General features: G+C 39.0%; 1 protein-coding gene and 1 long non-coding RNA gene across 4 annotated transcripts in view; both read right to left on the bottom strand.

Annotated features, from left to right (window-relative positions):
* LOC144379238 (uncharacterized) overlaps nucleotides 1-4190 on the bottom strand; it is a 59559-nt gene extending 55369 nt beyond the window's left edge. For both annotated transcript variants that reach the window (XR_013441838.1, XR_013441839.1), the window contains exon 1: nucleotides 1993-4190. This is a non-coding gene — a long non-coding RNA (uncharacterized LOC144379238). The remainder of the gene's footprint in view (nucleotides 1-1992) is intronic.
* A 1872-nt stretch (nucleotides 4191-6062) lies between these two features.
* The window catches only part of SRBD1 (S1 RNA binding domain 1), a 207856-nt gene continuing 200495 nt past the window's right edge, over nucleotides 6063-13423 (bottom strand). For both annotated transcript variants that reach the window (XM_078056613.1, XM_078056614.1), the window contains exons 20-21: nucleotides 10428-10612; nucleotides 6063-6954 (exon numbers count right to left, since the gene is read on the bottom strand). In XM_078056613.1, the coding sequence (XP_077912739.1) occupies nucleotides 6665-6954; nucleotides 10428-10612 (475 nt within the window). In that variant the 3' untranslated portion in view covers nucleotides 6063-6664. The remainder of the gene's footprint in view (nucleotides 6955-10427; nucleotides 10613-13423) is intronic.

Below are 13423 nucleotides of genomic sequence, written 5' to 3'. Positions count from 1 at the left end.
GTAGCAGGCTAACAGCAGGCTGTTACTTGACTGCTTTTGCAAAATTCTATGACAAATCTGGAGACTTACATTTGGCCTCATTACTTAAATAAAACAAGACTTTCAAAACTTGAGACAAACAATGCTGGGCTATTCCACTGCTCTCTGTCTGTCACCCCATCTCTCCCTTCAACACTGCATTTTTAACTTCAGATTTTTCTGCTCAGATTGACCTGTCACATGAGATGGGTTATATAGCTCTGACAAATTCTCTGGTATCTGAGAGGTTTCCCTGTAGTATTTAGATTAATAATTTATTTCCGTTCTTCTTGGGATAGACTTTTCTCCTTAAAAATACTTGGGGGGGTATTATAATCCTTATTTAGATTCTTGATATGAGCTACGTAAATAGCAAATCTTTTCTGGGGGAAGGGTTTAATTTCTAAAAAGGTAATTTTTGGTGCTGACAGGACCAGAGTCTGCTTATCCTACGCTCCTTCTAAATAATAAACCCAGCCTCCACACACAGAATCATCTTCACCATATAAAATGAGTGAGTGGGAAGAAATCTATATCTTTCTTCCTGTGGAACAGACTGCTCTGGCAATAAGCCCAGTCATTCTGAAGTTCTCCATGATCTGTTATTTAAATCCAACTCATTATGGCTGATTTCAGGCAGGAAGCCAAAATGAAAAGACTGACTAAATACGTATTTTTGTTTTTTTCCATTCTGTCCCTTCTTTCCATCTCCAATTTTAACACAAGTGCTAACTCTGAGGTCAGGGTCAGATATATAGACACCTCAACATGAGCACTCCATTAATACAAAACCAAGTATTCCAGAGGGTCTTGTGGCTTCAAATGATTTGGGATGATACCATATTCTAAAGTAGATAGCAGCCAGGTTTAACTCCAAAATGCCCATGAGATTTAACTTAAAATATTCTGCGCTACAGCTTAAATTCCAGCTCCCCGTGGCTGCAGACATCCTCAGAAGATATCATATTCATCTTTTGTCCCCAGCACCTGGCACAGGGTCTCATGCTGGGCGTCCAAAATATGTCTTCTAAGTGGAACTGTGAGTCTACAGGCCCATTGTTCTGTTTTTCTTGCATTCTGCAACCATGGCTTCTCAATCACTTTGTAAAGCTCTTCTATGTTTGCTTGTAGTTCTTTAAACATTTTACTTATGTTTAACGCATCTGGAATGTATTTTTGTGTGTAGCATGGTAATATGATTTTGCCCCACTATGAAATGCCACTTTAATGTACATTAAATCCCCACTGATTTTGAATTCTGTTTATTCCTCCCTTCTGTTTGTCTCTTCCTGTGTTAGTACCACACTGTTTAAATTATGGCAGCTCTTCACTATACTTTCATATCTGGAAGGACAAATTCCCTCATACTTACTATTCCCTCATATTCTTTTAAGGTATTGTTTTGACTTTTTTCACATAATCCTTCCAAATAAGTTTAATTTTTAACTTAAGTGTAAATAAACATACAAACAAAAGCAAAGCTGATTAGAATAATTAGAATTGTGCCCAAAGTAGACACATAATAATTTTTGGAGGACTGATCTTTCTACAAAACCATGTCTTCCAATCCAGGAACATGGCATGCCTTAATGTTTTCTACTTTTATTTTATATTCAATAGTAGAGTTTTCTAAATTATCTTCATACAGATCCTGTACATTGTTTGTTAGATTATTTCTAGATATTTTATCGTGTGTTGTTGTAATAAATGGGAACTGTTTATTCCATCATATTGTCTAACATGATTAAGGAAAACTGGATTTGGGGAACATTTTATATTCGATCATTTTTGTTGAACTCTTTTATATTTATTCATCCAATCAACATTTGTTGAGTCCCTGTCACATGCTAGTTTTTTTCTATGTACAGGGGACTTAGTAAGGCACCACATAAATGCATATTAGGGAATACACTTTACTGTAAACCTCCCTCTGCCCCCTCAACAGCTTGAATGAATAAAGCTTGTTTTTCTCACCTAATGTGAAGTCCAGAGTAGGCAATTCAGGGCTGTTGTGTGACTCTACAATGCCAAGATGGGTTCAGGAACTTTCTATCTTTCTGTCCAGCCGTCCCTACTGAGTGTTTGTCACTGTCTGACCTCCAGCACCTCCAGCGTCCTGTCCGCATTCTGAGCAGGAAGGGGGGCAAGGGCAAAGGATAAAAAAAGTATGACAGCTGGGCCTGACGTCCCCACTGTTTCTAGCCTTTCTAGAATCCCGTCCCCTGACTTTTACCTACACTCATTGGCCAGGACTACACCCCATGGCCACATCCATGTCCATCAGTCACATTATGCTCCCCTCAGATCCGAATTCTTTTAGTAAGGAAGGAGGGGAGAATTCTGAATAGGCACCCAGGCAGGCCCTGCCACGATAAGAGAGATTCCTGCCCTTAGGGAGATGTTCAAAGAATTTATACACATTGGTGATCTGAGTCAGCCTTGTGGCTGTGGGTACAGTTTTATGCTGCTGGCCACCGACACTTCCAGCCCAGTCCTCTCCCCGGAACTTTAGGCTGAAAGAGCCTGTTTGGCATCTCCACTTAGATGTCTAATGAGGATCTCAAATTTAACTGGTTCTAAATGAAGTCCTTCACTAAAACTGTCCAAGACAGCCTTTTCCACCTCAGTAGATAACAATTTCATCCTTCTAGTTGCTTAGGCCCAAAACCATCCTAGACTCTTGTCTGTCTCACGTCTTCTATCCAATACACCAGGAAATCCTGTTTGGCTCTGCCTTCATCTTCCAAATACATAGAGTATCCCATGCCATCTCACCATTTCTACCACTAACATTCTTGTCCAAGCCACCATTATTTTATGCCTGCATTACTGTGACAGCCTCCTAAAATTATCCACATAATCCCTCCTGAAGTGGCTCAGTTCCTTCTAACGATCTTATCCTTGTCCCCTACCTCTGCTACTTATTCCCGTAATCATTCCCTACCCTTTGTAATTACCAAGCACTGCAACCCCGAAACCTGTCATTTCAGAGTTAAGCATCCCACTGCTGACAGCCACTCTTTCACTCATTATGTCCTCTGTTATCCCCACTCTAACATTCCTCCCTCAGGACCTACAATCATTAATCCTGTACTTTTTCACTGCCCCTCATTCTCCCCTTATACTCTTGCTTTCCTTCTTACGGAGTTTAAATTCCATGGTCAACAATTTCTTTGTCTACATGCCCTCAACTTCCTTGCCTTTCTGTCCATTTTACTTGCTTGGCAAACTCCCAACCCTGATTAGATCTACCTCTCCACCTGTACTCACCCTGCTGCTGTGGTGGAAGAAAAATAGATAAGCAAGTGGACCGATCCTCCACTTGACTGACCCTGACCCCTCAGTGGAACATTTAACACTGCCCAGAAGTCATACTCTATTTCCCTAGGCTTTTTACTCTTTCATCCTTTGCTTTGTTTTCCTTTTCTTTTCCTTTCTTCTCACACCTCCAACTCCCTTTACTCCAGATCTTCAGGCCTATGATGACCTTCCTTTTTATTTCAATGAGAAAAATAGAAGCGACCCAAGGAGATCCTCGATGAGCTCCCATCACCACAGCCTCCTACCTACATCTGGGCCCATACAATCTTCTCTTGTTAATACGGACAAACTGTTTATATTTCTATCTCAGACTGTGTACTACATTCCACCCAGTCTCATCCACTCAAGGATATCACTCCAGCAATTCTCCTCTGTCTCCTATCTCAAATTTTCTAGTTTTACTAGCTCATTTCCACTTGTACATATTATTATTTCTTCTTAAAAAAATACAAGAACTCTCTCTGAACTCCATTCTCCCCTTCTAACCACTATATTTCTCTTATTGCTTAACAGCCAAACCTCCTGAACAAATTGTCTATATTCGCTATCCCAAATCTAACTCCTCCCACTCTCTTTTAAACCCACTCTAATCAGGCTCTCACCCCTCACCATTCATCAGAAACAATTCTTGTTAAGGTCAACAAAATATGTGTCCTAGTTAACTTCTGGTCATCTTTCACATTTCAGTCAAACCCCACTGAAACATTTTCTGACATTTCTGACTAGGTAAACCTATCTATTATATGCTGTCACCATTATATTGCTTATTCTGCTTGTAATTTTATATTTGTATGTGATTTCTCGGTTAATGATTCTTTTTTCCTCAATAGACTCTAAGTTCCATAAGGGTAGGGATAATGTCTATTTTTCCATCATAATTGTATGGTCAGTGTCCAGCACCATGCCTGGCACTCAGGAGGCCACCAATAAATTCTGGGAGAATCAAAAAGAAGAAGATAGCAGGAAGGGAAAAATGAAGGGGGGGAAATTGGAGGGGGAGACAAACCATGAGAGACTATGGACTCTGAGAAACAAATTGGAGGGTTCTGGGGGGGGGGATGGGTTAGCCTAGTGATGAGTATTAAAGAGGGCACGTACTGAATGGAGCACTGGGTGTTATACGCAAACAATGAATCATGGAACACTACATCAAAAACTAATGATGTAATGGATGGTGATTAACATAACATATTAAAAGAAAAAGAAAAAAAATTCTAGGAGAATGAATGCTTTATTACCATCATCCCCATTTTAAACTTGGGAAAAGGAGGACCAGAGAAGTAAAGACACCAGATCAAAAGCACATTGTGGATTATTGGTAGGATAGGGACTAGGATTAATTGAACATACTGATCACCAAGCGCCATGCTACATTCTAGGGGTACAAGACGAAAGAGACATGCCCCACTTTTCCCAGGCTAGGCCTTACAGAGCTTCCACGATGCTTGGGCTAGACAGCACAAACCATGCAACCTAGTGCAATATCAAGTTCTTGTGTCTACAAGGGCTTAGCTACCAGGTCAACGGAGCTGCTTCCACTGCTCTGGTTCTGGTATTCAAAGTGGCCAAGGAGAAGGCCTCTTCCCAAAAAGCATTTGTTTGACTATATATGGTGATAGATGTTAACTAGATTTATTACGGTAATCATTTTGAAATACATACAAATATCAAATCATGTTGTACACCTGAAACTAACATAAAGTTATATGCCAATTATGCCTCAATTAAAAAAAAAAGCATTTGTTTGAAATTACATTGCAGGCTTCAGAATAAGACTCTCTGGGCGCATATTACTCATCACTGATCTACAAATTATGAACCAGGAAGAACACTGGAAGGAATAGGAAGGTCAACTTAAAAGTTACAACATTAAGATCCATTGTCACTTGAAGACCAGTAAGAAAGAGAGAAAAGCGTTTCAGAAATGAAACTGTCAGGAAAACAAGCCTTGAGTTACACAACTTTTAAGGGAGCTACTGCATTAAAAAGATCTACGTACACCAGTTGGAAGACTGAATATTGTGAGATTAGCAAACTACCAGGCAGAACCGTCAATAAACACAGTCCAATTTACCACTCTGTAAGGGACTATACTACTACGATGATCATATGATTTATTATGAACAATGGGGAAGTTTGGGAATAAAAAGAAGTACTATGAAAAACCTCTACCAGGACAATGAGTGTTTACTAGGACTGTCCCAGGCAAAAAAGCAGGACGGTCACCCTCTTTAGTAAGCATCCTCCACTCATTACACATGAAGAAAACCAGGTACTCATTCAGTCATGCAAATGACTCCATTAAGCAAATTAACCAGGGCAGCCAGAATGGACAAGACCCCAGTCCAGTGTGGGCTCTATTTAAATAATTTTGACCCTGAATGGTTATGCTAATACTTACCATCTCCACTGAATAAAAACAGAGTTAAGAGTCATTTGCTTTATCTACTTGTTTTTTTTTTTGCCCCTTCACACCTAATCTACAGTCACTCTTTAGGAAGGCTATTTCTTTCCCCATTTGAGGTTTAGTTCTAATGCTTAAGAAAGAAAATACCTTCAGTGCTAAGCAAAGTCAAACTGAATGCCATTCTTCAAGTTTCCCAAGGCTTCCCTCTTGCCCAAAGGCACAGTTGGCTTATATGAAATTTGCATGAATATGTGCCACATCTTTAATTAGGAAGGACTCCTAGGTCATTCACTGAGTCAACATAACAAAAACAAGGTCACTAGCCACAGAACTTTATTGTAGGGATCAATACATATATACTTCTCAGAAATGTTTTGAGCCATTCACTTGATGGTTACAAACACATCAGGATCTATCTAATTGGCATATTTTTTATTTGCTTGGCAAGAGAAAATCATGAATCAAGTCCAAAAGGCCTGATTAAAAAATCTGTAAAAAGGGAGGGCTAACCACTGCCTGCCCTATGTCAAGAAACAACGTACAATTCAAATCAAGAAGACAATTCCATACAAGTCCAGCAAAGCAAGCTGGCAAGTAGAAATGAAACGACAATCTGTTATACAAAATGCAAAAGGAGTCAAAGATGAAGTACAAAAAATAAAATTTGGGTCAGAAAATCATTACTAAATAAAACCACATGAGGATGTCTATTAGTTGTTTTCTTTAAGGGGAAAAGAAATTGAGCTGTTAGTTTCCTATTTATTCAGAAGGAAAAGTAAGGAAAGTGTTTGAAAAATACTTCTGATATTGAGTGAATTCTTTCTCATCTGCTACCTAGAATTCACAAACACCTGACTTATTCTTGCCCATCTCTAGAAATGAGAAAATAAAATCAGTGTTTGATCTTTAGTGCGACACTCACAACACCCGAATGAGGTCCAGAGTAATCCTCGATCGGGGGATGTCAATGTTGAGTACTTGGACTTCCACTCTTTCTCCAGGGCCCAGTCCAAGACTCCTTCTCTTCTTTGTTTTAGAAAGTTTTGCTTCTGTTACATTTCGTATGGGAATCAGCCCTGATCTCCCCACTCCTATATCTACAAAAATTCCAAACAGAGTGGCATTCTCGACTTTGCCTGTAAGAACTGTCCCAACCTGCAGGTCTTCCAAGCAGACAATACTTCTCTTGAAATCAGGTTTATCAAAATCTACAAGGAAAAGGGGACAAAAGACAGTGTAAATAGTAGATACTATACTTCCGGGACACAATATACATTAGTAAATAAGTATTTACTACATATCAGTTATGTGCCCAGACCACTAGTCAGCACTGAGAGGGAACTTAAAAGAGCTGAAACCCAGGCTTGCCTTCAGAGAAAATGCATCTTAATTGAAGAAGCAGCATTCACATAGTAGGAACAACACAAGAAAATTTACTCATTTTCTTCTCCTCAAACTCTATCTTGCTAGCATGCAAACATTAGCACTATACACAAGGATTGGGAAGAGTAGAGAGTCTTATTTTCCTCTTTATGAGGAGGTGATGAGAAAATATCTTTGCTCAATGAATATAGAAGGCCAAATCACAAACACTGGGAAAGTTAAGACTTTTAAAGACAGAAAATTGGGAGATTTTTTCCCCCGGTACCTGAATTTGCAAACTGTTTAAAGGTGGTAGAAAGTACATCAACATTTGAAATTAAAATGTTCTCTTCTCTCATTTCCCTCCACGAATTTGGAATTCAGGAATCAATTTCTGTCCATTTTGAATATACTTGTCCAATCAAAACTTAATACATTCTTGATTATCTATGGCTCAGAAACCCAGAGCAGCCAGGTACCTAATCTTTCTCCTTTCTCAGTTCAAGTCATTAAACATTTATTAGCTCCTAGTATGATCTCCTGTCCAGGCACTCCGCTGGGTGCTAGAGATACAAAGATGAAGACACACAGATCCCTGCTCTCAAGTTCCTTACAGCCCTCTTTTCTTGTTCACCCCATTGTACATTTCTCTGTTCATTAACACCAGCCCTCCCAAAAGTGGGTATAAAGCATACCAAGGAATCATGGCTCTAGTAAAAACAAAACAAAAACAACAACAAAGTTTTTATGAGGGAGAAGGGTAGAACTAACAGTCTAAATGGGGCTTTTGGGTTATCTGTGGATTCCATTTTCCCATGCTCTTCTTGGCCCCTTTTCCTAGGATTACTGAATGTTGATTCTAATAACAAAGAACATTCTAAGCTTGGATCTCCTTTTACTAAGGCCTCATTTTCCCTCCACCCATCCCACTTCCTTTTCCTCCACAGCTGTTGGCTTGATCCTGATTACTTGTTAAAGCTATCCTTTACAGTTGTACTAACAACTGGCCACCTCTTCGTTCCCCTCCCCCATCCAACCATCCTGAAATCAAGTTGTTCTTTTTTTTTTCTAAATTCACCTTTTTCCGGTAAAACAAAACAAAAACCCTCTTTAAACTTCAAATCTCATTTTCCTCATAAAAAAAAGGAATATGTGAAAACTGGAATTGATTCTGTAGAATTTTCCCTGACACTGCAAGTAGTGGATTCCAAAAGCAAAAAAACCTGTTGTAATATTACACTGGGCAAAGACTGCGTCAAAGCAAAGTGAAACTAAGTCATTGATCAGGGCAGAGGTAGGATGGGCTCTGAGGTCTCACAGGCATTGTTTTTATGCTTAGAAATTCTATTCTCTTACAGAGGTCCAGCTGCTATAGATTCCCCAAGGGTTCCTGATCAGCTGCGTAGTTTAATTTTGCATGGAAAATCAGAGTCAGGAACTACTTAACATGTTCCTGAAGACAGCCTGGGCCACTGAGAAATCAGAAAATCCTCCCTGTACCAGGCAAACTTTAACACTTTGATTGCCAAGGCAACAAATTCAGTCGGCTGTCACTAAGCTGCTTCTGATGACTCCAATTATGGAAAATAACTGGCAACCAGAGTGTTAATAAAATAGAATCAAGTTTGTCAGAAGACAGGATGAGTATGGGGAAAGAAAGAGGCATCAAGGAAGGAAATACTTTTGAGAAAATGAAGAAAAGAAAAGATGTAATGTTTATAAATACTGTAATGAGGAAACATCCAAAATACTATCTGCCTCTTCAAAAGTATGACTGTCTGCCTTCCCCCTTGGGGATATTTTTAGTATTAAAATAAAAGCTTTCAGACATTTTGAAAATTGTGACTTACACAAAGGGCAAAGGCCAATTCCAAAGTGAGTTTAAAGAGACTTATTTGAAATTTCACTTATCACAATGATAAACACTGCAGTAACTGGTAAGCTCGGTCCAGAGCCCAGATGCATCTGTGTTTCTGCTCACTAAGGGCATGACAAGGTGAGGACCTCTACTTAGCAGTTGGTTGTTTAATTGAACCATATAATCTGAATGTTGATTTTCGCTCTGAGTCTGCAGCGTAACTGGGAAAACAGAGCAATCAACACCAAGACAGAAAAACGATCAAGAAAACCAGTACAGGAGGCCTGCAGCTAGAGAGAGCATATTTACCAATCTTCTAATGTGGTGTCCTAGGCATACCAGCCTCATAGCCCCCCCTGTTTAAGAACTTAGTATCCTGCTAAACAATACCCAGGGAATTCACATACAACGGTATCAGGCCTCCAAATAGAGATGGATATGTCTACTGAAACATCCACTTTGGATGGACCACCCTGGAGGCTCCTACTCCTACATTTTTGTCATAGATCTTATATATTTTTTCTCCGACTTTAAAAAAATTAATTTCTGAGTTACAGAAAAGTTAAGGGAATAGTATAATGAACTTACTGGGTGTTTTTTTTTTAAGTTTATTTATTTTTTAGTAATCTCTACACCCAATGTGGGGCTTGAACTCACAACTCTTGCGTGCTCTTCCGACTGAGCCAGTCAGGTGCCCGTTACTGGGTGTGTTTTTAAACTCCTTTAAACCTTTTCAAAGAAGCACGTCTGACCCCCCTCAACAGAGCCTAACTCAGAATGAAAAGAACCAAGCCTTAAACACAGTATCCTAAAACTGGTTATGAGACAAGTGCAGATTCATTTAAATCTCAGAGCTTCCTATTCAAATATCCTTAGGAAGTGGGTCACTTGATACCTTAGTTCTTTTTCATCGGGTCATTGCCCTCAACAACTATGGCTGTTATACTTCCCTCACCATCTACCTATGCTGAAAGCTGAGAGCTCTTTTAATTAGAAGGAAAATAACAGAGAGATAGTATCTTATTTGTTCAATGTGTTCACTGACACAGAATCCAGGAACTTGGAAGGCTGCAATTTAGGAAGAAGATTCACTTTTTAGTTTATGAACTGAATGTCTTACCTTGGACTTCTGGCTCCTACAAGATAAGAAGAGCTTACAAAAGGATTATGAAAAATGTATGCCTCCATGCACACAGCAGCCAATGTGTGATGCATTTAGTCTAGTGTGATGGAAAATAAGCATGGGACAAGGAGTCGTCGGGAGACCTGGCTTCTTGCTTTGGCTCTGGATGCTAACCAACTGCAATGACTTTGAAGAAAGGGCACGATGCTTTAGTTTTCACATGTACAGAATGGAGAATAGTATCAGTTTTGCCTACGGCAGAGGTTTGTTGTGAGGGCCATAGAAGATTATGTGAGCTATGTAAATGAAGGTGCTGTTATTCAAATTTAATTATTTACCTGTTCGAAAATCGAAGCTTTCAGGCTGGCTGAGACCATCTATGATGACCTGTAAGGTGTGAACTGTTGTTTGCAAACTTTCTGCAATTTTCTCTATTCCTTCCTTTTCAAGGAATGAATTTATTTTTTGTTCCATTTCAGGCTTTCCAATCTCATACAGTGTCCCTCTGATGAATGACAAAAACCTGCAGGAACAAACAAACAAAAAACCCAGCACTTATTAATAATATTACTTATTTTCCAAAGTCCTTATACAGGTCACCCTAAAATTCAATCATCTCAGATCCATATATCATCAACCAACCAATCAATCAGTCTTGATTAAAAATCTATGTGTGTCTCATGCTGTAATGAATGACCTGTCTTGGAAAAAAAAGGAGGGGATGGACTTAGGTTCTTGTGCTATTTTCCAGTGAAGCGTGTTCTCAAAATCAGCATCAGAAACGCTTTACAGTGTAATGTTCGTTAGAGTTTAGTGTCAAACATATTTTCTAAATAAGGATACCTGTTTACCTTATGTTTCCTAAATTTGAGTTAGGAATACTCATTTGAATTTAAATTAGCTAATAGGCAAACAATGAACTGATGATTTCAAAATCCAGCAAAATATCCGGTAAGCATGGCCAGCTTTTGACAAATGAAAATTTGTTATTCATGTGCCATATCACTGGCACATGAATACTTTTTTGTACTTTTTTTTTGAGTATCCATGATGACAGTGTTACCTAAGCAAGCATACTGTCAGCCTACTAATTCTCAAATTCCATTGACATCAAGCTTCACGTGGATTAAATTGTATCAAGTACATTAAGTATTCAGAGTCCAAAGGAAAAATATGGGGGGGGATATCAAAAAGAAAAAGTACTTGCTTACAAAATGGAAGGTGTGGAAGCAAGTAAGACCTTAATAACATAATCTTGAGATGACTATTGTTTTTATATAATGTATAATTTATTGCCACAATATTTACAAAATAAAAATATCTGCCTTTCTCAATTTCCCTTTTCTATGTTTACCATTTCCCTTGCTTGCTGCCTCTCAATTACCTAGCTTTGGAGTTCAGTAATAAGTTAACTAAGAAAAAAAGAAAGGGTTAAACCATTTCCCCCTTCAATTTCATCTGAATATTGGGCTGTAGCTTACTTTCTTGATAGTTCTTGGCTGGGTATTTTTCAACATCATTAAGTTCCATTTCCTATGATTAATGGCACTTTAAAAATGTCAACACAAGAATCAGACAGATAGTGATACTAATGCCCTCAAATCCTTTCCTCTAAGGATGTCTCTGGAATACAAGGGAAAACGGAAACTGTTGGAGGCTTGTCCATCATCAGAACTGGGATATATCCCATTTGGCAGATTGCTGCATTATCACAAAAGGAATGCTTGTCATTTCCAGTCTTTTTTTGCATTGCTCTGTTCCACCAGAAAAGCTTCTTCAGTGATCATGCAGTACTGATAATCCAGCATCTGGTGGACAAAGCGCTCTCATCTCTCATTTAGGACATATTTTGTGTTCAAGTGGGCAATCTTCCTACATTTCCATCCTACATTTTTAGTCAAAAACAGATAGATTCTCCAAAATCCAACTAATTCTCTTGAGAATATATCTTGGTTCGTGGTCTAATGAAAGACCAAGGAATTGGCGCTTGGTCTCTCTTTTTGGAATTGAGCTTCCATCCAAACTGGTGGCCAGTGAGACATACGATGTAAGTCTGTGTGTCCATGGCTTCCCCAGCCCCCACCCCCCAGAGAGGCAGCCAGTATCTGTTAGTGCTATTGGACAAGCAGTAGCACATAAGGGCCCTGGTGACAGGGAACAGCTGCTGAAGCTCTGACTGATGGGACAGATGACACATGACAACTTTTGCCCACAGCCAACTTCTCTGCACAACTTTCTCATTAATGCATGCCCTGCTGAGCAGGCTTCCCTGGTATTTATCCTCTTGGCTTGATCGGTCTGCAACTAGCTATTTGGTAGAACATCTTTCAAACCCTCAAGATTCTGGCTTACAATCAACTGTTAAAATGCCAAAGCATATTCATGGGCTGTAAATCTATAAACTTGAATGGCATTTTATAATTAATGAAAGTTAACTAAATGGCAGAAAATTCCTAAAGCACTGTATAAGTCTTGGCCTCAGTAACAAAAACACTGGCTCAGAAGGCTGCTTGGAGTCTTGAGGTTGTGTGTGTGCATGTGTGCGTGTGTGTGCGTGCGTGGGCATTGTGTGTCTGCGTGTGTGTGTGTGTGTGTGTGTGTGAGAGAGAGCAAGAGAGAGAGAGAGAGAGAGAGAGAGAGAGAGAGAGGGAGACTAACTGCTACCAAAGTCACTTCCATATAAGGAATTCTGTTTATAGTAGTTGCAGATGTAAGAAGAAAATTGGTCTGTTTAACCTGGGTGCATATTTCATATATCATTTTCATTCTCACATACAGAAGGTAACTGAAATCAATAAAAAAGTACCAAATTGTGCTCCTAGCTAACACTTCATATTGATCAACCCTATTTTTAAATGACTATGGAACAAAGTCAAATGTTACTTTATTTTGAAAACTTTCTTAAAGTTACAACAGGCTTACAGAAAAAGGAAAATAGCAAAACCAAAGGGAAGAGGGACTATAAAATGAACTGGGAATAGAATTCAGATTGACCTCTCCCTTACTGGATTTCAAATATATTCAACTGTAAATGATAGGAAACAATGCTTTACACCTGGTAATCACTCAAGAAACATGTGTTCTTTAAGTAGCCTAAGAAAAATTTATTCTACATTTTCTGAATTCTGGCCCTGGAGTTGAGTGTGATAAGTAACATGCAATAGAAAGTTTCATTTTAGAATTGGGTATGATAAGTAACACTAAATACAAAGTACTTTCTGCCTCGAAAATACCATATAAAAATACACTGCACTTTATGAAGCTTGGAACACAGTACTGACAAGTAAGTGCCGGGCATTATGCTAGTGCTTGATAGAGGTGTTTGTCCAATCCT

This window comes from Halichoerus grypus, chromosome 10 (genome assembly GCF_964656455.1).
Source record: "Halichoerus grypus chromosome 10, mHalGry1.hap1.1, whole genome shotgun sequence".
Classification (NCBI taxonomy): domain Eukaryota; kingdom Metazoa; phylum Chordata; class Mammalia; order Carnivora; family Phocidae; genus Halichoerus; species Halichoerus grypus.
This window is presented reverse-complemented; position numbering and strand designations above follow the sequence as displayed.